This window comes from Oryctolagus cuniculus, chromosome 3 (genome assembly GCF_964237555.1).
Source record: "Oryctolagus cuniculus chromosome 3, mOryCun1.1, whole genome shotgun sequence".
Taxonomy (NCBI): domain Eukaryota; kingdom Metazoa; phylum Chordata; class Mammalia; order Lagomorpha; family Leporidae; genus Oryctolagus; species Oryctolagus cuniculus.
This window is the reverse complement of record NC_091434.1, coordinates 37,153,034-37,179,211: the sequence shown is the minus strand read 5'-3', so window position 1 is coordinate 37,179,211 and position 26,178 is coordinate 37,153,034. Positions and strand designations below refer to the sequence as shown.

General features: G+C 41.6%; 2 protein-coding genes across 13 annotated transcripts in view; one reads left to right on the top strand and one right to left on the bottom strand.

Annotated features, from left to right (window-relative positions):
• On the bottom strand, positions 1 to 26,178 carry WDR12 (WD repeat domain 12). Its single transcript, XM_002712545.5, has 13 exons — positions 25,105 to 26,178; positions 21,291 to 21,385; positions 19,452 to 19,546; positions 18,119 to 18,225; positions 16,113 to 16,228; positions 14,939 to 15,093; positions 12,325 to 12,370; positions 11,189 to 11,274; positions 5,134 to 5,274; positions 4,914 to 5,019; positions 4,646 to 4,778; positions 1,456 to 1,528; positions 1 to 733 (listed from the first exon to the last, which is right to left on the bottom strand). The coding sequence occupies exons 1-13, from the start codon at positions 25,143 to 25,145 to the stop codon at positions 656 to 658; spliced, it is 1,272 nt and encodes a 423-aa protein (XP_002712591.1). The 5' UTR covers positions 25,146 to 26,178; the 3' UTR covers positions 1 to 655.
• Positions 25,847 to 26,178, top strand: part of CARF (calcium responsive transcription factor) — a 76,006-nt gene continuing 75,674 nt past the window's right edge. For 9 of the 12 annotated variants that reach the window (XR_011387158.1, XR_011387157.1, XR_011387156.1 and 6 more), the window contains exon 1: positions 25,847 to 25,976. The gene's annotated coding sequence lies outside the window, so the exon portion shown is untranslated. The remainder of the gene's footprint in view (positions 25,977 to 26,178) is intronic. The other 3 variants (XM_070070354.1, XM_070070357.1, XM_051849256.2) reach the window with 1 other exon arrangement.

The following is a 26,178-nucleotide window of genomic DNA, read 5'->3' as shown; positions in this document are numbered from 1 at the left end:
TTTTGTGTAAAGAATTTATTCTTATGTTTAAGGATACATTAGGGAAAGAGATATCTGGTCATCATTACATTTTATGAAGTCTCTAAAAGACCTGACATGCCTTTAATATGAAACACTTCACGTAAAATGTTTCAACAATTGTTAATGAATTGGCAACACACTTTCTAATGTTCTGAACACTTACAAAGTCATGTTTTCTAATAATTAAACACTTATTTTGCAAACAGGAAATTGTAGTTCTAATTTTTTTCTATTAAGTTTTTTTACTAGTCTTTTCTGGATGGTTTTAAAAACCTAAGTTTCTCTGGCAAAAGTAAGTCTGGACAATTGTTTACTGCATCTCTAATATGCCCTTATATTTGCATTTCAAAAGCAAACCTGAATTCAAACCAATTCCTTTAAGACAAATAAAGAGTTTAATTTCAAAGATTTGCATAAGGTAGAGAGTACAGGCCACATTTTACATTTTATAAATATAAACTATTATAAATACAAAATAAAGAAAAAGTGATATATTAGCTATTACGAAGGGTGAAAACATTTTATAAACTTTTACCTATTAGAGTGTTTTCTACATCTGCATCAATGTAATTTGACAGTTCTCTACCGACTTCTTCTATAGACAGAATCTCTATAATCAAATTATCATTCACTTTCATGCTCCCACATGAGAAGTGGTAGGTGAATATCTGTAGGAATACAATTTATTGTCTGCTCCTCCACTCAGAAGTAGCTGCATAAAAGGGGAAAAAATACAAAAATAAAATTATTTTATATAATAGCTAAACCTAATGAAAAACTGGTGATTTTATTACAAAGGAATATGGATGAGCAGCTATTACATTTAAAGTCAGTACCTAAAGGGACCAATTAGATCAAGTTCTACTAAATACTGTATCATATTAAAGCTTTAAAAATGATCATTTGAATTTGAAGCACAAAATGCAGCCACACTTTCTATGAAGCATTTGCTTAAACAATAAAATAGTTTGAAAGATGATACAGTTTTATTTATCTAAGAAAATTAAGTCTCTAAAGGAGTAGCACATTAGTTGCATCTTACTTCAAATAGCCCACGACCTGTATTTGGAAAGAATTCTTAGGCAGAAGAGCTTATGTATATATATAAAAATAAATTGTAATACTTTAAATACATTTTATAATCCAGAATTGTTACATAATATTTTTCTACTTAGGAAGTACTTTTATCCAATTAGTCTGGATCAATGAGTACATATACTTACTTAGATGTTTCATCAAAATACTCATGAAAAAAAATTGGCTCAAAATTTCAAATTTTACTGCTATTACCAAGGGACACGTATGAGATCTTATGAATAATATTAAGTGAAATAGAATACAAAATTATAAAAACAAAATATGTTGAAATTAGTAATTTTATAAACAGATTTATTCTATTTTCTTCCTCACCAAGTAATAATAAAAAATTCTTACCCCTGTGTCTGTCCAATCAACACTCAGAACTTTGTCTTCATGAGCAGCCAGATCATAAAGAGGAGCCTTACAACTAAAAGATGGAAACAGTAACATGTAACATGCTTTCATAGCATTGCAAACACGCACATTTGAATAACCATGCTGAAAACTTGAGTTTACCACCTTTGCCCCAATAACCATTTAATATTAGAATTCTAAGTATTTACTTGACTACCTCCTGTTTTCCTGTATCATTTAATACTAGAGAGATTTACCATAACAAAAGTATCAAAGCAAAATGTTACTGAGTTATAAAATGTGTAACTGGTCCATTTTCCTGGTGGTTTTATATACCACTTTTCTAGTCATCTGTATGTTGGTAACTGGTAAATTTCTATCATTAGCCCAAACTTTCCTGAGCTTGACAGGAGAGACTTCAAAAAGTGTGTGGAAAATGGAATTAAAAGACTGAATTTTTCACAAACATTTTGAAGCCCTAGGTGCCAGCGCCGTGGCACAGGTTGATCCTCCACCTGTGGTGCCCGCATCTCATATGGGAGCCAGTTCTAATCCCAGTTGCTCCTCTTCTGATCTGGCTCTCTGCTATGGCCTAGGAAAGCAGCAGCAGATGGCTCAAGTGCTTGGGTCCGTGTACTCGCGTGAGAGACCTGGAAGAAGTTCCTGGCTCCACTTTGGATAGCTCAGCTCCGACCATTGTGGCAATTTGGGGAATGAACCAGCAGATGGAAGACCTTTCTCTCTGTCTCTCCTTTCCAATGACTGCAACCTCTCAAATAAACAAACAATTGAAAATGGAAAAAAAAAAAAAAAAAACCACATCTGAAGCCATTGTATGCTTTTATGCAGCTGCCTGACAGCTGTCTTTTGGGCACTTGTAATTAAAAAAAAAATAATAATAAAAAACTCTGGATTTCCCCTCAGAAACCTGTTTTTCTACTTTTTCCCATCAGAATAAATGGTACTACCAATCACCAGTTGTTTAGGCACAAAATGTGGGTACAATCTTTGATTTCCATTCAATCCCTAAGCCAAAGAGCTTTCTACCACCACAGAACAAGTCATCATTAACTGTCTCTTGAATTAAAGACTCTGCTTCCGGGGCCGGCACTGGCGTAGCGGGTAAAGCCACCTCCTACAGTGCTGACATCCCATATGGGCACCAGTTCAAGTCTTAGCTGCTCCATTTCCTGTGGGGAGCAACTAGGACTAGACTAAGTTACTAGAATTAAGACTTATTCTATGCATCTGCTCTCCCACAATATGGCGCTGGGAGAGGAGTAAACAACTTCTACCCAGCTGCCTCTTGCCAATTTGACTGATGAGCTGCAGGAGCTGATCTTGCTCCTGATTGGAGGAGAGCAGCGTGCTCGGCGTGTGGGTAGCAGAGTTGGGATTGGTGGAAGAGGACTATAAAGGAGGAGAGAAACAACATGCACCAGGAACATCCGGATAACATCTGAGCAGCCCCCGAGAGAGCCGGCCGGCGGTGTGCCGCTCCCCCGCGGAAGTGGGGAAAGTGGCAGGGGGAGCCGCCCCTCCACGGAGGTGGAGGGGTCGGCAGCCAACCCAGGAAGGACCAGCAGCAAACCCAGGAAGGGCCGAGCAGACAAAAGAACAGCGCAGGGTCTAGTGTCGTTCCTCCGCGAATGGGGGAGCAACATTTCCAATCCAGCTCTCTGCTATGGCCTGGGTAGGCAGTGGAAGATGGCCTAAGTCCTTGGGCCCCTGCACCCATGTGGGAGACCTGGAAGAAGCTCCTGGCTCCTGGCTTTGGATCAGCGCAACTCCGGCTGTTGCAGCCATCTGGGGAGTGAATCAGTGGATCGAAGATCTCGCTCTCTCTCTGCCTCTTCTTTTCTCTCTGTGTAACTCTGACTTTCAAGTAAATAAATAAATCTTTAAAAAAAAAAAAAAAGACTCTGCTTCCATTCTTGCTCCCTTGCTCAAAACTCTTCCAGTCACACTTAAAATGAAAACCAAACTCAGCCGGCGCCGCGGCTCACTAGGCTAATCCTCCGCCTTGCGGCGCCGGCACACCAGGTTCTAGTCCCGGTCGGGGCACCGGATTCTGTCCCGGTTGCCCCTCTTCCAGGCCAGCTCTCTGCTGTGGCCAGGGAGTGCAGTGGAGGATGGCCCAAGTCCTTGGGCCCTGCACCCCACGGGAGACCAGGATAAGCACCTGGCTCCTGCCTTGGGATCAGCGTGGTGCACCGGCCGCAGCGCACCGGCCGCGGCGGCCATTGGAGGGTGAACCAACGGCAAAGGAAGACCTTTCTCTCTGTCTCTCTCTCTCACTGTCCACTCTGCCTGTCCAAAAAAAAAAAAAAAACCAAACTCTTTGCCATGGCCTATTAAGATCCTGCCTGAGGGGCCAGCGCTGTGGCACAGCGAGTTAACGCCCTGGCCTGAAGCGCTGGCATCCCATGTGGGTGCTGGTTCTAGTCCTGGCTGCTCCTCTTCTGATCCGGCTCTCAGCTGTAGCCTGGGAAAGCAGTGGAAGATAGCCCAAGTCCTTGGGACCCTGCACCCACGTGGGAGACCCGGAGGAGGCTCCTGGCTTCGGATCAGCGCAGCTCCAGCTGTGTGGCCAGCGGATGGAAGACACCTCTCTCTCTCTGCCTCTCTTCTCTCTGTGTAACTGACTTTCAAATAAATAAGTAAATCTTAAAAAAAAAAAAAAAAAAAAAAAAACAAAAAAAAAACAGATCCTGCTTGATATAACCACTATCTGTACTCATGCCCTGTCATTCTACTCCTTATTTATTATTGCATTCCATCAACAGTGGCCTTTCTGCTATTTTGTTAACATGCCAAGATTCTTTCCACCATATTTCTCTTGTTCCTTTTACCATATGTGCATGACTCATACATCCACATTGTTTAATTCACTTCCTATCACTTTCAAAGAGGCCTTCCTCAAATAAGTATCCCTTTACCATGCTTTGCTTTCATCATAGCATTTACTATGATTACTGGAAACTGTATGTTAATTGTTACAGAAAATGTATAATTGAAATCTACATACTGGAGCCAAGTGTTTGGTCTAGCAGCTAAGATGCCTGCATCCCATGTTGGAGTACCTAGGTTTGATACTTAGTTCCTGACTCCAGCTTCCTGGTAATCCTTGGGAGGCAGTGGTGATATCACAAGTGATATCTTTCTCTTGTTAATCGTAAGTAGGATTTACCTTCTTATATCCCAGAGCTTGACAATGTTATCCAAAGAACCTGAAATCAGCTGCTGTTCGTGAGTAGGAGACCACTTTATGGTTGTGACCCAGCCCGTATGTGAAGTTAGGGACAGGGACACCAAAGAACCATCTGAACAAAAGCAAAAAAGAATTTTAGAAAAGTAGGCAAAACAAACTCAATACATTTATGTTCTACATCTCTGGTGAGTAGAGAAATTCATGTTGTTTATACACTTACCTTTCCTCAGTGGTTTATGAGACTCACCTTTAGTTCGGGGGTCCCACAGTCTTATATGCCTGTCTGTACTTCCAGATGCTAAACGTTTACATAGTGGAGAATAGGAAATACAATTAAATACTTTATTCCCTGTCTGAAAAAGAAAATGAAAATATAATCATGGTGGGCTAAAAGTAAAACACTTCTAGAAGTTTATCATTTAAAGGACCAAAGTTAATCATAAGACCACTGAATTTGTAAGTCTTACCAAAGTTGACTTAAGACTGCCAGACTCAACATCCCATACTCTGATCGTGTGATCCCAAGAGGCACTGCATATTTCTTCAGCATCCGACCACAGAACTGAGGATATTGCTTCTTTGTGGCCAGAAAGTGTCACTATGGGAGTCTAGAAACAAAAGACCCCCAAAAGGAAGAAGTATAGTCATTTCAGAGTCACTCAAACAATAATAGTAGTTACGACTTTTGAAACCATATGCCAGATACTTGCTAGGTGTTTTAGCTTTCATACCCTGCCTTATTTTTTCTTTAAAACAATCCTTCAACTTTGTTTTTATTTCATACATGATGACGCTGAAGCTGAGAAAGACAACATGCCCAAGGTCATATAGTTTATAAGTAGCAAACTCAAAACTGAATCCAAATATTACTCAAAATATTCATAGTCTTTTTTTAAAGATGTATTTATTTTAGGGTCAGCGCCGTGGCTCACTTGGTTAATCTTCTGCCTGCGGTGCCAGCATCCCATATAGGTGCCAGGTTCTATTCCCGGCTGTTCCTCTTCCAGTCCAGCTCTCTGCTGTGGCCCGGGAAGGCAGTGGAGGTTGGCCCAAGTGCTTGGGCCCTGCACCCGCATGGGAGACCAGGAGGAAGCACCTGGCTCCTGGCTTCGGATCGGTGTAGCTCCAGCCATAGTGGCTATTTGGGGGGTAAACCAACAGAAGGAAGACATTTCTGTCTGTCTTTCTCTCTCACTGTCTAACTCTATCTGTCAAAAAAAATTTATTTATTTTAAAAGTAAGAGAGAGAGAGAGACAGATCTTTTATCTACGGTTCACCCCAGAGATGGCTACAAGAGATTCACCCAGTTCTCCCACATGGGGGACAGGCCAAAACCTTTGAGCCATCTTTTGTTGCTTTTCCAAGGCTATTAGCAGGAAGCTGGATGAGAAGTGGAGCTGCCAGAGCACAAACTGGCACCTAAGTGGGATTTTGGCATCTCAGGTGGCAGCTTTACCCGCTATGCCACAATGCAGCCCCAAATTCATAGTCACTTCCTCATTCTGCTGCTTCACCAATTGCTCTACTTTCTATTTTGAACGCTACTAACTTAATTCTCCCAGCTGACAAAAACTAAGGGTTAGTGCTAGAAGGGCCTCAGATGACCTTGAATTGACCTAGTCTTTCTCCTCTCTCCATTAGAAGACCAGAAAGTAAATATTTTAGGCTTTGCAGGCCACATACAGTTTCTGTTGCACATTCCTCTTTGTTTTCCATCCTCTTATAAATGTAAAAAATATTCTTTTTAGTTCTGTGTAGTACAAACATAAATGATAGCTAAACAGGTATTTGAACTGTAGTTTGCCAACACCTGGAGCAAATGATCCCTAAAAATCTCTCTTCCAGCTCTAGAATCTTCTTGAAACAGGTAAAGAAACTTAATAGGGAAATGAGGAATAGAACAATTTCTGCTGTGATCTAAAACAAAAGGTAAACCGATCATATGAACAAGCTGTTCCATTCCTAGATCTACATCCCTGAGAAATGAAAACTTAGGTCCACACAAAAACCTCAACACAAATCTTGATAACAGTTTTATTCATAACTGCCAAATAGGAAACAACCCAAACACCCTATGACTAGTGAATAATTAAATCAAAATTTAAAAGGAATTGACTGATACTGCCAACAACACAGATGAACCTCACATGCTTTATGCTAAGCACAAGGGCCAGATACACAAGACTATCTACCATGTTTTTTCACTTATATAACATTCTGGAAAAAGCAATCTGCAGGGGGAGCTGGTATTGGGCACAGCAGACCTAGCTTCAGCCTGGCACCCCTGGCCACTGCAGCCACTCAGGGAGTGAACCAGCAGATGGGGATGAAAGATTCTCATTCTGTGTGTGTGTGTGTGTATGTGTGTGTTAACCCTGCCTTTCAAAATAAATCTTAAAAAATTATACCAACAGGCCGGCGTCGCGGCTCACTAGGCTAATCCTCTGCCTTGTGGCGCCGGCACACCGGGTTCTAGTCCTGGTTGGGGCGCCGGATTCTGTCCCGGTTGCCCCTCTTCCAGGCCAGCTCTCTGCTGTGGCCAGGGAGTGCAGTGGAGGATGGCCCAGATGCTTAGGCCCTGCACCCCATGGGAGACCAGGAGAAGCACCTGGCTCCTGCCATCGGATCAGCGCGGTGCGCCGGCCGCAGCGCGCTGGCCGCGGTGGCCATTGGAGGGTGAACCAATGGCAAAGGCAGACCTTTCTCTCTGTCTCTCTCTCTCACTGTCCACTCTGCCTGTCAAAAAAAAAAAAAAAAAAATTATACCAACAGACCAGTGTTTATCAAGGGGATATAGGTGGAAGGAAAGGTGGACAGTTCTGTATCTTGAATGTGTAATAATTAGATGATTCTATATGTTCATCAAAATTCAAGCACTATTCACCAACAAGAGTGAATTTTTGAAATGTAGAAAAATCATTGGCATTATTACTACAAACAAAACAGAACAGTACTAGAGTTGGTGCTGTGGCACAGCAGGTTAAAACCCCAGCCTGCAGCACCATAATGGGCACCAATTTAAGTCCCAGCTGCTCCTCTTCTGATCCAGCTCTCTATGGCCTAGGAAAGCAGTGGAGGATGGCCCAACTCCTTGGGCCCCTGCATCCGCACGGGAGACCTAGAAGAAGCTCCTGGCTCCTGGCTTCGGATCAGCTCATCTCTGGCCACTACAGTCATTTAGGGAGTGAACCAGCAGAATGCAAGACCTCTCTCTGTATCTCTGTCTGCCAAATAAATAATTCTTAAAAAAAAAAAAAAAAAAAAAGACCAGTGCCATGGCTCCTTTGGTTAATCCTCCGCCTGCAGCATCAGCATCCCATATGGGCACCGGGTTCTAGTCCCTGTTGCTCCTCTTCCAGTCCAGCTCTCTGCTGTGGCCCAGAAGGGCAGTGGAGGATGGCCCAAGTGCTTGGGCCCCTGCACCCGCATGGGAGACTGGGAGGAAGCACCTGGCTCTTGGCTTCTGATCGGTGTAGCTCCAGTCATAGTGGCAATTTGGGGGGTGAACCAACAAAAGGAAGACCTTTTTCTCTGTCTCTCACTGTCTAACTCTATCTGTCAAATTAAAAAAACAAAACAAAACAAAACAAACAAACAACAACAACAAAAAACAACCAGAATAGTACTAAAGGGAAAAAAAAACAATTTTGAGCATTTTGAAGGAAAAAACCCTATTGTATGGTAATATATGAAGCAAATGACAAGTAAATTAACTGACAGCATCACTCACATCAATACAAGTTAGGTGCTGGAAAGAAGTAAAAGAGGGGGCAACTTTGTGATGTATGTCATCTTTTTTTGCTATTTTTCTAAAAATCCAAACTTTTTTTTGTATCTGCAGCAATGTTTTTGCCACAGTTAGCACTTCAAGGGTTTCTGGCAATGGCTTTATTATTTTATGTATGCCTGAGATTAAGCCCTATAAAATGCTAAATGGAGAAAGGAAATATACTATTATTTCTCTCAAATAAAATGAACACTGAAAGTGAGTTTATAAAATACATACATTAAAATAAAAGACATCAGCAATACCCTGAGTGGGGGAAAATACTTGCAATACATATGCCTAGCAAAAGCTTGAAATCAGAATTCATAAAGAATTTTTAAAAGTATGTGGCCTAAGAAAAGGCACGTATTTTTAAAAATGGGGCTATAAATATGAATAGGTACTTCACAACTGAATATCAGAGGGCTGGGGCTTAGATTCCTCTACATACCACCAGAAATCAATACAATGATACACTTCTTAAAAAGTTAACTTAAGTATATACTAGTGAAACGAAGCTAATTATGGCTTAAAAGTCATATCACATGCTGGTAAGGATGTGGATTTACTTTAACTCTCATATACTGTTCAAGTAAAACTGATTTTGGAAAACTTTTTGGCAATATCTAACATTCAGAAAGCACATCATTTATATACCCCCTCAATGCAGTTCTACTTCTGCAATTCTACATATGCATTTGTATACCAAAAGACAACTATAATAATGTTGATAGCAGCTGTATTCATGTATCCAAACACTGGAAACAACCTCAAAAGAAAAATGGATAAATTGAGGTATGTACATACAATGGAATGTTCTTATTAATGAAAAGGACTACTATTACAAGTAGCAGCATAAACAAATGTCACAGATAAAATATGAAGTTTAAATTAGGTAAAAACTATTCTAATATAGTGTAAGTCTGAAGTGACTACTTTAGGGGCTACTGACTGTGAAGCAATCTAGAGGTGGTCTTCTAGTATACTGGTAAACCTCTCTAGTTCAGGAATACACATCATTGTAAATTAACAGTGGTACAATATTCAATTGGTAAGGCATTTCCAGCTTTAATTTGTTGTACCAGAGTAAGGAAGCTGAATAACTGCCAGATCTTTCTTCTTGCAATTTAGGAATCTATGTTTAAATGTATTAAGTAGCTACAAATCACTACTCTCAGTTGAAACCAGTAAGTATTATTGATTATTGCATTCTACATGAATTTAGTGAATCTTTTATGATCACACCATATTCCTCGTTTTCAGTTTTTATAAGATATCCTGTTGGTGACTACAAAAGCAAATGTGTACTTGATTTACTGCATGGTCTTCCTAGCTGTTAGAAATCAAATGAAAAGTGTTTTCCTAAATCTGATTCAGTCCTATCCTTTTCATTAAGTATGTAAACACAGATCATATTATAACAAGTATCTTTGTAATTAAATATGGCAGTAAGAATCTGGATGAGGGGCTGGTGCGCAGGCATAGCAGGTTAAGTCCTCCCCTGTGACACCAGCATCCCATGTGGGCACTGATTCAAGTCCTGCTTGCTGTATTTCTGATCCACCTCCCAGCTAGTGCTCCTAGGAAAGCAACAGATGATAGCCCAAGTTGTTGGGCCCCGCCACCTACATGGAAGACCTAGATGGAGTTCCAGGTTCCCAGCTTCAGCCTGGCTCAGCCCCAGTTGTTAGAGCCATTTAGGGAGGGAATCAACGGAAGGAAGATTCATTCTCATCCTTTCTCTCTCTGTAACTCTGCCTTTCAAACAAGCAAATAAACCTATAAAGAAAAAAAACCTGAATGGAAAGTCCAAACTCATGCAGCAGAGAGTAGAACAGTGATAACCAGGAGATAAGGTGTAAGGGAAATGCTGATTAAGATAGAAACTTTTAGTGAAAAGATCAACAAATTCTGGGGATCTAATATCGATACAACAGAATTTTATTATGGTAATCACTACATATTGTATACATATAACTAATCATCATGTTATATGCCCTGAATATGTTTAGTCTTTATCAATCAAAATAATTTTTTTAAAGATTTTATTTATTTGAAAAGCAGAGTTACAAAGAGAGAAAGAGAGGCAGAAATCTTCATTTCTAAAATAGCTGTAATGGCCAGGGCTGGGCCAAGCCAAAGCCAGGAGCCAGGAGCTTCATCCAGGTCTCCCACATGGGCACAGGGCCTCTAAGACTTGGGCCACCTTCCATTGCTTTCCCAGGCCATTAGCACAGAGCAGGATCGGAAGTGGAGAAGCCAGGACTTGAACCGGCGCCAATATGAGATGGTGGCCTAACCTGCTATGCCACAACACTAGCCCCAGTTAATTTTTTTTTTTAATCTGGATGGGTCCAATTCTGTGGTGTAGCGGGTAAAGCCGCTGCCAGCATCTCATATGGGCACTGGTTCAAGTCCTGGCTGCTCCACTTCCGATCCAGCTCTCTGCTATGGCCTGGGAAAGCAGTGGAAGATGACCCAAGTTCTTGGGCCTCTACACCCATGCGGAAGACCTGGAAGAATCTCCTGGCTCCTGGCTTCGGATTAGCTCAGCTCCAGCCATTGCAGTCATCTGGGGAGTGAACCAGCAGAATGGAAAATTGACCTCTCTCTCTCTGCCTCTCTGTAACTCTGCCTTTCAATTAAATAAATAAATCTTAAAAAAAAAAAAAAAAAAAACTGGATGAACTTTCCGAGTTTGATATTCATCAATATAGACGTAAGCCAAGTGAAGTCACTTCTCACAGATACTTACCCTTGTTAATCCCAACTGCTCTGTTTTCTGTTTTTTTCTTGGTCGATTTGTGGATTCTTCCATTTCATCTTCTTCATCTGTAGGGACTGCATCAGAGAATTAGACTGTTATTTTAGAAATCCTGTCAATATTATCACAAACAACTTGAAAGAATTCTTTACATTTCTGGGTATATGGTTTCTCCATGTGATCTTAACTGGTTAGGGAATGGGTATGCCTCATAACTGTAGTTAACAGAAAATTTATGTTTTATAAATACAATAGCTGATCTACCAATCTTCAAAAATGAGAAAGTAAAAATAAAGTACATTAAAAAACTGAAATCTGGGGCAGGCGTTACAGCTGCCACCTGTGATGCTGGCATCCATCCGTATGGGTGCTGGTTCAAGTCCAGGCTGCTCCACTTCAGCTCCCTGCTAATGTGTGTATGAAGCAGTGGAAGATTATTCAAGTACTTGGGCTCCTGTACCCACGTGGGAGACCCAGATGAAGCTCCTGGCTTTTGCTTGGCTCAGCCCTGGTTGTTTTGGCCATTTGAGGAGTGAAGTAACAGAAGATATTTTCTCTCTCCCTCTCCTTATATAATCCTGCCTTTCCAACATGCACCAAACATGTTGTTAATACTAGCAACAATTCAGTGACACTGTGCATTAAAAGAACAGTAGAGAAAAATATTGACACAAAAAATCTACTCATTTGTCACCATACCATGCTCCTTCATGTGTGTCTTAAACCACTCTAGTCCATTATTTTTATTAAAGGTTTTTTTTTTTAAAAAAAGATTTATTTATTTGAAAGAACTGCAGAGAGTTCACTCCCCAGATGGCCTCAACAGCCAGGGTTGAGCAAGGAGCTTCATCCAGGTCTACCACATGGGTAGCAAGGGCCCAAGCACTTGAGCCATCTTCTGCTGCTTTTCCCAGGCAATTAGCATGGAGCTGGATTGGCAGCAGAGCAGCAATGACATAAACTAGTACCCATATGGAATGCTGGCGTTGCAGGCAGTGGCTTTAACCACCATGCCATAATACCAGTCCCTCTGGTCCATCTTGATTACAAAATGTAGTGTTAAAAAAGTTCACTGAAATTCTTAAAATATCATTAACAAGTCAAAGTAGAAGAAAGATTTAATTTACCTGTAGACCAGATCTTTAGCATCTTATCCCAGGAGCCACTGCAAAACTAAACAGATACATATGAAGGGAAAAGGCATACATGATATAATCCATATTGTGTCTTTTTTCTACTTAATTTAAAACCCTTTACTAACCTTGCTTAATCTCTGTAGTGCATAGGCTCTGAAATCCTTCACTACTGTAGCATCACCCGCTTAGCTTCCTAGTCTCTTGGAAGCGGTATACTCAGTCTGCATAGCAATTGAGGGAGCTGCCATTTCTATGTGGCTCTGTGCTGTGGTGATGGTTACAGGAAGGACAAGTGACCTACATTATACCAGGACTCTTCTTCATTCAAAATCTTTTTTTTATTAATTTATTTGAGACAGAAATTTAGAGCTCTCAATTTCTTCCTATATTTCCCTAATACCTACAATGACCAAGCTCTTCACTTCCCTAATACAATGACCAAGGCTGAAACTGGGAGCTAGGAACACAATCCAGGTATCCAAAGTTGGTGGCAGGAACCCAATTACTTGAGCCATCACCATTACTTCCCAGGGTCTGCAAATAAGCTGGAATCAAGAGCTAGAGCCAGGAATCAAACTCAAGTCAGGGTATCCTGACTAGTGTTTTAACTGCTAGGCTAAACATCTGCCCCCTGCACACGTCTTATAAACCTTTGTTCCAGAAAGTTCAAGTTAGTCTTTTTCTAGGTGTAGTTCAGGATGTAAAAACTGAGCAATACTGAAAGCCAAACTTATTGGTATGTGGAGAAAGCCAATCTGAGGTAAGAGTAAAGTCAACCAGGAAAGAAAAAGGGAGACTGTGTGCAAGACACATTCAAGCCTCCATCCTACTGGTTCCTGAGGCCCAAATGCACCATCACTTCCCTTCTTTGATATGGTTGCTCATTTCTTCCTTGGATCTCACAATCCAATAAATTTTCTTTTAAGATTAAACAAGTGGGGCTGGCACTACAGTATAGCAGGCAAAGTCACTACCTGCAATGCTGGCATCCCAAATGGGCGCCAGTTTGAGTCTTCGCTGCTCCACTTTAGATCCAGCTCTCTGCTATGGGCTGGAAAACCAGTAGAAGATGGCCCAAGTCCTTGGACCCCTGCACCTACATGGGAGACCCAGAAGAAGCTCCTTAGCTCCTAGCTTCAGATTGGCCCAGCTCTGACCTTTGATAGCCATCTGCGGAGTAAGCCGGTGGATGGAAGACCTTTCTCTCTCTCTGCCTCTATCTCTGCCTTTCAAATAAGTAAATAAATCTTACAAAAAAAAAAAAAAAAAAAGATTAAGCAAGTTCATGATGAGTTTCTGTCTCTCAATGACAAAAGATAAAGTAGAATTCATTCATTACGTTTGGACTCAACATGTAAACTTTTTTGGCTCAGTATGAAAAATCATAAATCCTACTTTTGAATGTACCAAATATCCTCCATTTCCCTTACCAACAAAGAAATACTGAAGAAACATTCTTACGTACAGAATGTGTCAACATGGCTTAGGAAACTTCCAAAATGCAAGTGGGCTTGTAAGCCCTCCTAAGTCACTATACTATTTCCCTTGAGGGTTTTGTTTTTCTAAGTTTTTTATTTATTTGCAAGGCAGAGTGACAGGTGAGGGTGGTGGTGCAGAGACAGAAATCTCTTGTCTGCTGATTCACTTACCAAACGCCCACAACAGCTAGGGCTGGGCCAGGCCAGAACCAGGAGCTAGTAATTCCATCCAGGTCTCCCATATGAGTGGCGGGAACCCAAGTACTTGAGCCACTGTCTGTTGCCTCCCAGGCACATTAGCAGGAAGGTGGATCAGAAGCAGAGGTGGCACTTTATCCCAGGTACTCCGTATGTATACGGGTATCCCAAGCAGCAGCTTAATTGCTGGGCCACAATGCCCATAAGAAGTTGATTTTCTTTTAATTAACTTCAACCATCTTTCATAATGAAGAGTATATTAGGAGGTAGGCATTGTGGTACAACAGGTTAAGCCACTGCGTGGGATGCCCACATCTCATGTGGGAGTGTTGGCTTGAGTCTGTGCTTCTGATCCAGCTCCCTGCTACTGAACCTGGGAAGCAGTGGTCGATGGCTCAAGTATCTGAGTTTCTGCATTCCACCTGGGAGACCTGGATTGAGTTCCTGGCTCCTGGGTTTTGTGCGGCACAGCTCTGGCTGTTGTAGCCATTTTGGGAATGAACCAGGGGATAAAGGATCTCTCTCTCTCTCTGCCTTTTAAATAATCTTAACAAAGGGATTAACACTGAGAGCAAAAAAACTGTACTAACACTAACCCTTAGATGATCAATTAGGCATTTTCAACTGATGACAGCATTTAGAGTAGTTGATGGATGAAAAATACAGTAATTACTATGATTTCAGGTTACATGAAGAAATTGCTTTTTATTTGATTTCTTAATGCTTTTCCAGTTTATATAAGGTTCAAAGCCAGAGAACACAGACCAAGGAAGTAAACCTTTGTATCTGTTATTATTATAAGTATTTACTTTTGCTTTGAAATCAGTCAACCATCATGAAAGAAGGCCAATCACAATGAATAAACATAGGAAAAAAAATTTAGTAAGAAGCTCAAATTCTAATTTAACACAGAATAACATACTACTTACTTTGGTGCCTGAGCTGTCAACAGCTATAGAATCCACACTTCCTGCATGACCCCTGCAGCAGTGCAGGGCTTTTACTTTGTTTCTCTCCACATTCCACTCCCATAAGAGAATGGTCTGATCCATAGAGGCACTCAGAAGTAAGCATGACAAACTATCTGTCAAAAGGAAGGTGTAGTGAACAAATTAGTATAAAACTTTAAATATATCATGTTCTGAAATCTAAGAATTAAATATTTAATCATTCCTGGAAAAGATGTCAAAAAACAGGAGTTCATATGACTAACTTTCTTTTTTTTTTAAATTGATTTATTTGAAAATCAGAGTTACACATAGAGAGAAGGATAGGCAGAGAGAGAGAGGTCTTCCATCCGCTGGTTCACTCTCCAATTAGCCACAACGGCCGGAGCTGTGCCAATCCAAAGTCAGGAGCCAGGAGCTTCTTTCGGGTCTTCCACATGGGTAAGGGACCCAAGCCCTTGAGCTATCTACCACTGCTTTCCCAGGCCATAGCAGAGAGCTGGATTGAAAGTGGAGCAGCTAGGACTCGAGCTGGCCCCAGATTTCTTTTAAAAGTTGGTCATGGGACAGGCGCTGTGGCATAGTGGGTAAAGCCACTGCCAGCAGTGCCAGCATCCCATATGGGTACCGGTTCGAGTCCTAGCTGCTCCACTTCCAATCCAGCTCTCTGCTATGGCCTGGGAAAGCAGTGGTAGATAGCCCAAGGGCTTGGGCCCCTGCACCCACGTGGGATTCCCAGAAGAAGCTCCTGGCTCCTGCTTTTGGATCAGCACAGCTCCAGCCGTTGGGAGTGGAAGACCTCTCTGTCTCTCTGCCTCTGTCTCTCTGTAACTCTGCCTTTCAAATAAATAAATAAATCTTTAAAAAGAAAAAAGAAATCTAATACACTATCAAGAGGGTCCTTCAGAAATAGAATATGAGTTTAACACAATATAAACTTGAAAATGAATATTATCTGATGTAATTTTAGTAAAGATTCACTTCCCATAATTTATATTTTCTATAATTCTTTTCTTCTTGAATACTGTATTTTTCAAAGATCTCACACTGAGACAAAAGACAGTTTCACCCATGTCTCATTCTGCCTCAGCAGTGAAAGTGGCTAATTTCCAAATCCTATCTAGGATTCCTCTCAGTTTAAGTAAAGAGTCCTTACCTTTTTTCACCCAGGCCACATCTTTTACAACATCTGTATGTCCTGCAATTGTCATTATTGACTTTCCTTCCAAAGACCAAATCCGTGAAGTCTTATCATAAGAACCGGTCAAGATCCTATGATGAGAAAAACATTCTATGAAATACAAAAGGAGAATTTTCTTTTTTAAAAATTTATTTGAAAGACAGAGTTGCACAGAGACAGAGGCAGAGAGCGAGCGAGCTCTTCCATCCACTGATTCACAACCTGAGCTGCGCCAATCTGAAGCCAGGAGCCAGGAACTCCCTCTGGGGCTCCCATGTTGGTATAGGGACTCAAGCACTAGGGCCATCCTGTGCTGCTTTCCCAGGTGCATTAGCAGGGAGCTGAATCAAGGGTGGAGCCGCCATGTGGGAGACTAGGAAGAAGCTCCTGGCTCAAGATTGGCTCAGCTTCAGCCATTGTGGCCATCTGAGGAGTGAATCAGCTAATGGAAGACCTCTCTCTGTCTCAACTTCTCTCTAACTCTGTCTTTCAAATAGGTAAAATAAATCTTAAAAAAAAAAGAAAAAAAGAAAAAGAAAAAAAAAAAAAAAAGGGCGGAACAGCCAGGACTCAAACTAGTACCCACGATGCCAGCATTGCAGGCGGTGTTTTAACCCCACTGTGCCATAACACTGGCCCCTAAATTCTTTAATATGAAGATCAGGATTTCAAAATACACTAGATCAGATATTACACTTGGCTTTTCTTGACTTCATAAAAATAATAACAAACCCTAGATTTCATTTTTACTGTTTATGAAGGGTTTTCGAAAAATTCATGGAAATATGTATTACAAAAATACTATGTAAGGATTTCAAAAACTTTTGTAACAAAATAAGCATCACTTATTTCCATTTTCCACAAACTTTTTGAATTACCCTCATACTACAACTCTGAAGGACTCTATAAAAATTGCTTGTAAAGCCTAATAGTCCTTAACCAGTGAAAACCAGTAAAGAGAAAAAACAGTAACATCGTTTAAAGTAAACTAAAACCAGTAAAAACATAACTTTGTGTAATAACTGCAGGGAGGAATTCTTTTTTTTTTTTTTTTAAGATTTATTTATTTATTTGAAAGGCAGAGCTACAGAGGGGCAGAGGCAGAGAGAGAGAGAGGTCTTCCATACACTAGTTCACTTCCCACATGGCTATGAGGGCCGGAGCTGAGCTGATATGAAGCCAGGAGCCAGGAGCTTCTTCCAGGTCTCCCACATGGGTGCAGAGGCCCAAGGAGTGCCAGCACTGCAGGCGGCGGCTTCACTCGCTACACCACAGAGCCAGCCCCCATACCTTTTTACTTGATTCCAATCTGCCCTTTTTCTCCCTAAAACAGCATGACCTGCATCTTCATGGTAGTAGGCCCAGAGATTTGTTACTATAAAAGTAATGTTTTTTCAGGGCTGGCACTATTAAAGCCCCAGTCTGCAGCACTGGCATCCCAAATGGGCACCAGTTTGAGACTTGGCTGCTCCACTTCCGATCCAGCTCCCTGCTGGTGCACCTCATAAAGCAGTAGAGGATGGTCTAGGTTCTCGGGCCCCTGTACCCACATGGAAGACCTGGAAGAAGTTCCTGGCTCCTGGCTTCAGATTCACTCAGCTCTGGACATTGCCACCATTTCGGGAGTGAACCAGTGGATAGAAGACTCCCTCTCTCTGTCTCTACCTCTCTCCATAACCCTTTCAAATAAATAAAATAATCTTAAAAAAAAAAAAAAGATACTTTTTTTCTCCATGAACTATATCTTTGGTCTTAAAAGGAACACACTCAACCAAAATGAATTAATGTCCTAAGATATTTGACTTATTCTTCACCAATACACTGAATGCAAAGGTCTTTCTATTTGGCATGCTCACCAATACAAGTACCACAAAATTACTTTTCTATAGAACAAGGAATCAGGGATGAATATTCACAGACAGAATGGTTTTAAAAGACTGAAGGAGGTGTACAAGGAAAGAGAAGATTATTTGTTTTAATACCATTCCTCTGCTCCTTTAACTGAACTGATCCAGTCATCATGGAACATGCACTGCTCTGGCTGGGGTGCAGTGTACTTCTCCACGTACTCTAGCTCCACAACCTCTTCCTAGTCACAGAGAAAACCAGAAATCAGTCAAGTGGTGCAGCCTTAGAATGTCACATCATGAAAACAATGGACTCCCAATTAATCATCTCTTTCATATTAGTCACCTTCATAGCCCAGAAAACTTGGAACTATACAAAAAGTCTAAAACTTTTACCTGACCTAATGATTTGCTAACAGTAATACTGAGAAATATTAACGACCTTGGAAAAATTATGCTAAAAGGGGAAGGGGAGAGAAAAGAAAACTTGACAAATTTCTAAAAGCACATTGCTTAATAGGTACAGCTCTTTGGTTTAGAATAAATAAAATACTTCTAAAAATGGATAATGGTGATGTTTATACAATATGGTGAATACAAAGCAAATTAGTTACATATTTTAAGATGGTTAAAATGATAAATTTATGTTATGTATATTTTCTGCAGTATTTTAGACTGCAAAAAAATGAAAAAATTATGTTATATTTTCATTGTAAAAGCAATATTAGCAAGTCTGAAAAGAGGGGAGTTAAAATAAACTTAATCCATAGCTTTCACATGTGCACAATTATCTTTTACATCTGTTTTAGCAGTATACATATTTTTTTTTTTTTTTTTTGACAGGCAGAGTGGACAGTGAGAGAGAGAGACAGAGAGAAAGGTTTTCCTTTTGCTGTTGGTTCACCCTCCAATGGCCGCCATGGCTGGCACACTGCAGCCGGCGCATTACGCTGATCTGATGGCAGGAGCCAGGTACTTATCCTGGTCTCCCATGGGGTGCAGGACCCAAGTACTTGGGCCATCCTCCACTGCCTTCCCCGGGCCACAGCAGAGAGCTGGCCTGGAAGAGGGGCAACCGGGACAGAATCCGGCGCCCCGACCAGGACTAGAACCCGGTGTGCCAGCACCGCAAGGTGGAGGATTAGCCTAGTGAGCCGCGGCGCTGGGCCGTATCTCTAGCTCTTAACCAATATAGTCATCACTGGTATCATGGTAGATGGGTTTCAAGATCCACATATTATTCTTTCTTGTCAGTTATTCCACAAATAGGATTTTCTTGAATAAAATACTATCACAAGAGGTGTAAAAATTTAATATACTGAAACTAAAGTTCAAATTTTTAAGGAAAAGCAATAATCTAAAGTATCTTTAGTGCTAAAGATAGAATCAGATAAATTCTAAAAGCAGTTTACTTATAATATCTGATAATTCCTTAAGGAAAATACAGTAGATAAGCATCTGAACTTACTGATGAGATGTTCTCCAATTCCATGTGTTTGACCAAAGGCATTCGCAGAAACTGGCCCTTGATAAGGAAATCAAACTCCACATGTTTGTGAAACTCTGAAGAAAATGCATGGTACAATTATTACTCATAGGATCTCAAATGTACTGGAAACAGTATATGGGCGTCTCTAAAACAAACAGGCACCTACTATCCCAGTGTGGCCCCTGAGTGTCTCCAGAATTTCTCATGGCTCAAACAAGCCACATATTCCAGTATACAATGTAATTTTTAAGAACAGAAATAGTTCTTTTGGGGAATAATTACTCTGATTTTTAAAAACATCTATTCTATGAAAAATCTCAAATGTACACAAAAGTAGAAATAACAAGGAATCCCACTTTACATTTGCCAACTCACAGGTAATATTCCCTACTTCCTTCCCCTATCTGTTTATTTTAAAACAAATCTCAAAAATGAGGTCATTTATTTTTATTATTTATTTTATTTATTTGAGGGGCAGAAAGATAGAGATCTTCTATCTGCTGGTTCACTCCCCAGATGCCAATAATAGCTGATGCTAGACCAGGTTAGAGCCAAGCACCCAGAACTCCATCCAGGTCTCCCATGTGGATGGCAGGGACTCAAGTACTTAAGCCTTCACATGCTGCCTTCCCAGAAGTTATCAGCAGGAAGCTGGAATTGCAAGTGGAGCCAGGACACAATCCCAGGCACTCTGATATGGAATGTGGGCATCCTGGGTGGCATCTTAGTAAACCAGTCACCCAAGAAATGAGATCATTTCCTCCATCAATACTTTAGTATGCATCTCTAAAATATAATTACTTTTAAAAAGTTATGATGTTGAAAACTTTTTTAACCTATTTCTATTTAAATGAGAGGGAGAGGGAGAGAGGGAGAGAAAAGAGAATGGAGAGAGAGGGAGTTCTATCTGCTTTGTTGGTTCCTTTACTAAATGCCAGCAACACCTGGGACTCCCAAGGCTGGGAGCTGGGACCTCAAGCCAGGTCTCCCACTTGGGCAGCAGGAACTCAATTACATGAGCCATCACCTGCTGCCTCCCAAGATGTGCATCAGCAGGAAGCTGGAATTGGGAGCAGAACTTGGATTTGAACCCAGGGATTCCAATATGTGATACAGGTATCCCAAAGGGCAGCTTAACCATTAGACCAAATGCCCCTTCCTATTCCTCAATAAATTAGCTAGTCAATGTTCTGATTTTTTAAAGACAGTAAAAAAAAAAATCCATTTATTCTATTTGATTATCATGTTTCTTTTAATCTTAACAGTACACAATCCCCTTTATCTTTTTGCCACTGCCATTTATTTGTTGAAGTAAACATAAAGTACTTCCTACATTCTGTGTTTGGTTGATTGCATCTCCAAAATGTCCTTTTACAGATTCCTCTATGACTTAAAACCAGTCTTGATTTAAATGCTTGATTAAATTTGAGGTTTGATTTTGGAAGGATATTCACAGGCAGAATTACGTATTTCATATTGTATCACACCAACATGCACATAATATCTAATTGTGTCTGTATTTAAGATGTTAGACTTCCCTATATATCACAGCTATTATACTAAATCTTTATTCCTAAATTATAATCACTTTATCTCCAATTCCCCTAAAACCTGAGTAAACAGAAACACTTATTTTTTCTGAAAGCTTTTCTTTCAACTTACCCAGCAGGGAAACCGGTTTGTTATAATTTATAAATCTGATCGTAACAAAAATTCATACAGCATAAAATAAGCACAAAAAGTAAAATGAAAATATTTTAAGATGGGGACTGGCACTATGCCCTCTCCTAACTTCTCTGAACATATTTATATACCCACCATTTTTGGCCTCCAGCAACTTATTGATGATGTTACTGAGGTCAGCAATTTCAGAGGCAGCAGGGATTGAGAAGGGAACATCATCTACTGCGTATCTGTAAACAAGAAATGACATTATCATGATCAAATCTACAATATTTGACCAATGTATGTTCACTCATTCAACAAACATTCACTAGGTACTTATAACATGCCAGATATTTTAACACATAGTGTAAACAGAAATGAATTAAGACAAAGTCTCTGTTCTCATAAGAGGTTAAAGTCTAATAATCAAATATGATGAAGCTATGTAAGAACAATTCTGTAAGTGATACGTATATGAAATCAAAGAACAAGGAAGGTATGGGAACAGCACCTGAGGATGTACACAAAATGTCACTCTTAATCTACATCTAGAAAAGTGAGATTTTACCAGGTGAGGAAGGAATGGGCAGGGAGAAGGGGAGAAAAAATATGGAGAAAAGCAGACCAATAGCTAGAGGTTGTTAAACTACTCGCTTAGCCTATTCCAGAAAGTAGAATTCTGCTCTCGATAGTGACCAGAGGTAAGTCTAAAGAGATGTGAATGGAGTGCTAGCTTCTTTTCTTGTTTTTCAAAGATTTATTTATTTCTTTAAAAGTTAGAGTTCCAGAGAGAGAAGACAAGAGAGAGAGCTCTTCCATCTCCTGGTTCACTCCCCGGATGGCTGTAAGAGTCAGCACTGGCCCAGACCAAAGCCAGAAGCTTCATCCAGGTCTCCCATGTGGGCAGCAGTGGCACAAGCACTTGGACCATCTGCTGCTGCTTTTCCCAGGCCATTCACTAGCAGGGAGTTGGATCAGATGTGGAGCAGCTGGGACATTAACTGACACCCAAGAGGGATGCCGGCATTTCAGGCAGCAGCTTTACCTGCTACACCACAGCGCCAGCCCCTGGAGTGTTGTTTTACGTGAAACAGTGTTTACTTATTTTCAAAGGCAATGAGGAACCGTTCTAACAGTCGAAGTTAAGGAATAACTTTACTGGAATTTTGTTTGGTTGGATCTTCTGGCTGTAAATGAAGACTGCATTAAAGGAACACATGAAAGGAGGCAAATTACAAGTGAGAATATGAGAAAATATCATCTCTGATAAGGAACTTATATCTACATTATATAATAAACACAACACAGTAAATTTTAAGAAAGGGTACGGAATCTCAATACATGGTTCTCCAGAGTAGGTAAAAATAGTCAACAAGCATATGAAAAAATGCTCATCATTAGATATCAGGGAAATGCAAATCAAACCACAATGCAGTATCACCTCATACCCTCTATAATAGCCATAATAAAAGAGACAGGTAATAACAAATGCTGTAGATATGGAGAAATTGCAACCCTCATACATTGCCAGTAGTAATATAGAATGCTCACCTAACCACCATTCATAATAGCTAAAAGGTATAAACAACCCAAACGTCAACCAGTTGATGAAGAGAAAACTGTGCTATATCCATACAATGGATTATCATTCTGCCATTAAAATGAATGAAGTACGAACATTCACTACCGTGTAGATGAATCATGAAAACATAATACTAAGTGAAAGAAACCAGTCAGTCACAAAATATCACAAACTCCAGTTCCATTTATACAAAATGTCCAGAATTGATAAATCCGAAGTGACAGACAGCAGAGCAGTTCTTAGGGCTGAGGGTATTAAAGGGAACGGAAGATGATAGCTAATAGGTGATGAAAATGTTCTAAAATTGAATGTGGTGGGGCTGGCGCTGTGGCGCAGCAGGTTAACGCCCTGGCCTGAGGCGCCAGCATCCCATATAGGCGCCGGTTCTAGTCCCGGCTGCTCCTCTTCTGATCCAGCTCTGCTATGGCCTGGGAAAGCAGTGGAAGATGGCCCAAGTGCTTGGACCCTGTGCCTGTGTGGGAGACCCGGAAGAAGCGCCTGGCTCCTGGCTTCCGATCGGCGTAGCTCCGGCCGTTGCAGCCAATTGGGGAGTGAACTGGATGGAAGACCTTTCTCTCTCTCTAACTCTGACTTTCAAATAAATAAATAAATCTTTAAAAAAAAATTTGACTATGGTGGTGTTTCCAAAACTCTACAAACATAATGCTGTTGGTCTTCAAACCACACTGTAAGAAAATACTCATGCCAAAAAAGGAGGCAGTTATTGATGTTCTCCAAAAGGTTAAAAAAAAAAAACCTAAATAATGTAAAATTTTTATATCTCCTTTTCATTTAATATTCTGGTCAGTAAAACAAAGGGGGAAGGGTAGCAAAATTCTCATACATTACACAGCATATGTTAATTACATGCATATTCATACACGTATAACACTACTTTCCCCCCTCATTTGGCCAAAACCTATTACTTGCAAGGAAGAAGCCAAGAACTTTAAGTTTTATTACTTTCTGGAGAATTAGATCACACATATACACACCCCCACACAAAGGAGGGCACTTCAACAGCTGCTATCTGCTATTTCACTACCCAAATGCCAGCAGTGACCCAAGCAGGAGCCAGGAACAAATTCCAAGTCTCCCTTGAGGGTGGCAGGAGCCCAGGTACCACTGCACTGTTATCACCACTGCATTACAGGGTCCATATTAGGGGGAAACTGGAGTCAGGGGCTACAGCCAGGATTCCAACTCAGGTCCTCTCAGGCAGGGCTTAGGCATTTTAACTGCTAGGTTAGCTAAACACCTGTTTCCCACAGGAGCTCTTTGAAGACTGGTACATATATGACGTTTATCTGTCCATTTCAGGTTCTAAAAAATAGTGGTCTGTTATTTCTTATACGTTGATATGTTGCAACCACATTCCGTGAGAGGTAGTAAGGACTAAGTATTTAAGTAAATATACTCATGTTCGTTGGTAATATACTTTATGTGGGCAGTAAGCAACAGCACAAGAGGAGTGAAATGATTTACCAGGTGGACTCACAAAAGGCATCGTCACAATTCAGGCCTGATTCTTCTAGTTCACGGCTGATGTTAACACCTGTTGTTTATGCTTAACATTGGAAAACCCTGACAAATAACATTGTTGACCTCCTCAATACAAGCAGCTTAACACTGTCTCTGACTTCAAGGGACTTAGAACATGGTTGACGAAACCAGGTACACACAAGAAAAATAAATAGTGCAATACACATAGAAAGAGCATATAAGGTTTCAAATGAGTACCACGGACCCAGGGACCGCTGGGAAAATGTCTATACAGATACCTATCAGTGGTAAATGTTTGTGTGTTCACATGCAAACAAATATGACTTATTTACACAGAACTACGTCCTAAAATGACTTTCTATGTACGAGTTTTTCAAATCTGTAACTGACTTGATTTGGCACTCTTATCAAAAATGGGTTTTGCCGATCCAATCCCCTGTTTACAGCTCCACTTTGGAGCCTGGTTTCGAAGGGCATCTCCCATTTTTTACCTAAAAAGAAAAGGAAACTGTACGTTCAGAAACTGTGAAACACCACTACCCAGGAGCCTGCAACCACACGGCCCCGTCCTTCGTTGTTCCACTACGCTCGTAGCGTGCTGCGTTCCAGAGGCAAACCTGAAGCCCCTGGCCCTCCGCACTAACCATCCAAGTACGTGGAGCCCGGGAACGTGGCCCGAAAGGCGGCGGCCTCGGGGGGCTGCCGGCAGGGGGCCCCGAGAAATCCTGGTCCACCTCAGAGAGAGGCGGTTCAAGCGAAGGGTCCAGTCAGAGGGAGGAGGCAGAGCACCGCCGGCCAAGATGACCAGGGATCCACAACGCCGTAACGAAGGAAGGGGTAGTCGGGCGAGAGCCCGGAGAGGAGAGAAGGGCGCCTACTTACTTCTTGTTTTCCGTGTAGAAGCGTGTCTGGAGCTGCGCCATGGCGGGCAGGACACCCAGTACTTGCCCACAGGCACCTACGGGTTGGTGAAGAACGAGAGCTCTTGTCTTTCCGGACTACAAAAGCAGGCGGCTCAAACCAGACTGCACACGGGCAAGCCAGGAGACGCCGCGGCAGCCCGGCTCCCGCCAGCTCTCCTCAGAAGGAACCACGAGGCTGCCCTTCCGCAGAGGCCCAGCCCACAAACATCAACTACCTATTCCTAGATTCGGGAATCATCGATCAGTAAGGCACAGACAAGCGTGTCTCTTTATTCTTTTTTAGATTTATTCCCATACATGTAGGCCTCTAATAGACTACAAAGATACAAAAAGGCCCATCTCAAATCTCCTTAGCATTTTTTTTTTAAAGAAACTGTCCTAAGACCGGGTACCGCAAACGCTGCTCTTAAGAGTCCACAACTCCCAGAAAGCAGCGCGACTGGCACGCTGTGATCCCTGGGAATTGTAGTCTTTTGCCACGATCCCCTTACGGTTCGTTAATTTGCATTAAAACTTCTTGTCTCCAGCCAGGTATTTCCTAAGTCGCCGCTACTTTCAGATTTGATTGACTAACGCCTTGCCCAGTTCCTCTTCTAATGCATTATTTCCCAGCCAGAATCTGTCAAGATCTTTTCTGGGCTTCCGCCTGTAGCTTGATTCTAGATGCCGGCGAGAGGCGGAAATACGAAAAAAAAAAGAACCAATCTGGAGGGAAACGGACGACGGTGGCCGATAGTGATCCTATCCCTTGGCACTGCGCACCGCGCTCCCGGAGCTGTGCGCCTGCGCATTGTGCTGGTCTCCATGGCGGGGCCTCGGAGCCAAGACGAGGTTGAGTAGACTCGTTTTGAATTTTCTCCCCTCTGCTCCGGCGGACCTCCCTCCCTGCCTTGTGGGGCTCTCGGCGGCAGCAGGACTGAGGGAGGCGGAGGTTAGGCAGAGCTGTCTGAGTCGACGAACCGGGCGCTACCTCCCAGCCTCCCTATCTGGCTCCTGCAGCCTCTCCCCGTCACCTCCTGACCCGCCCGGGCTC

What these genes read in the sequence shown, in the direction of transcription:
- WDR12 (XM_002712545.5), bottom strand. Translation starts at nt 25,145, where the DNA reads ATGGCGCAGCTCCAGACACGCTTCTACACGGAAAACAAGAA. An exon ending in AATTGGAGAACATCTCATCA is followed by an intron (nt 18,226 to 19,451) that starts GTAAGTTCAGAT and finishes CTCTGTGACTAG; the next exon opens with GAAGAGGTTGTGGAGCTAGA. An exon ending in AGCAGTTGGGATTAACAAGG is followed by an intron (nt 5,275 to 11,188) that starts GTAAGTATCTGT and finishes TTTTGTTTCTAG; the next exon opens with ACTCCCATAGTGACACTTTC.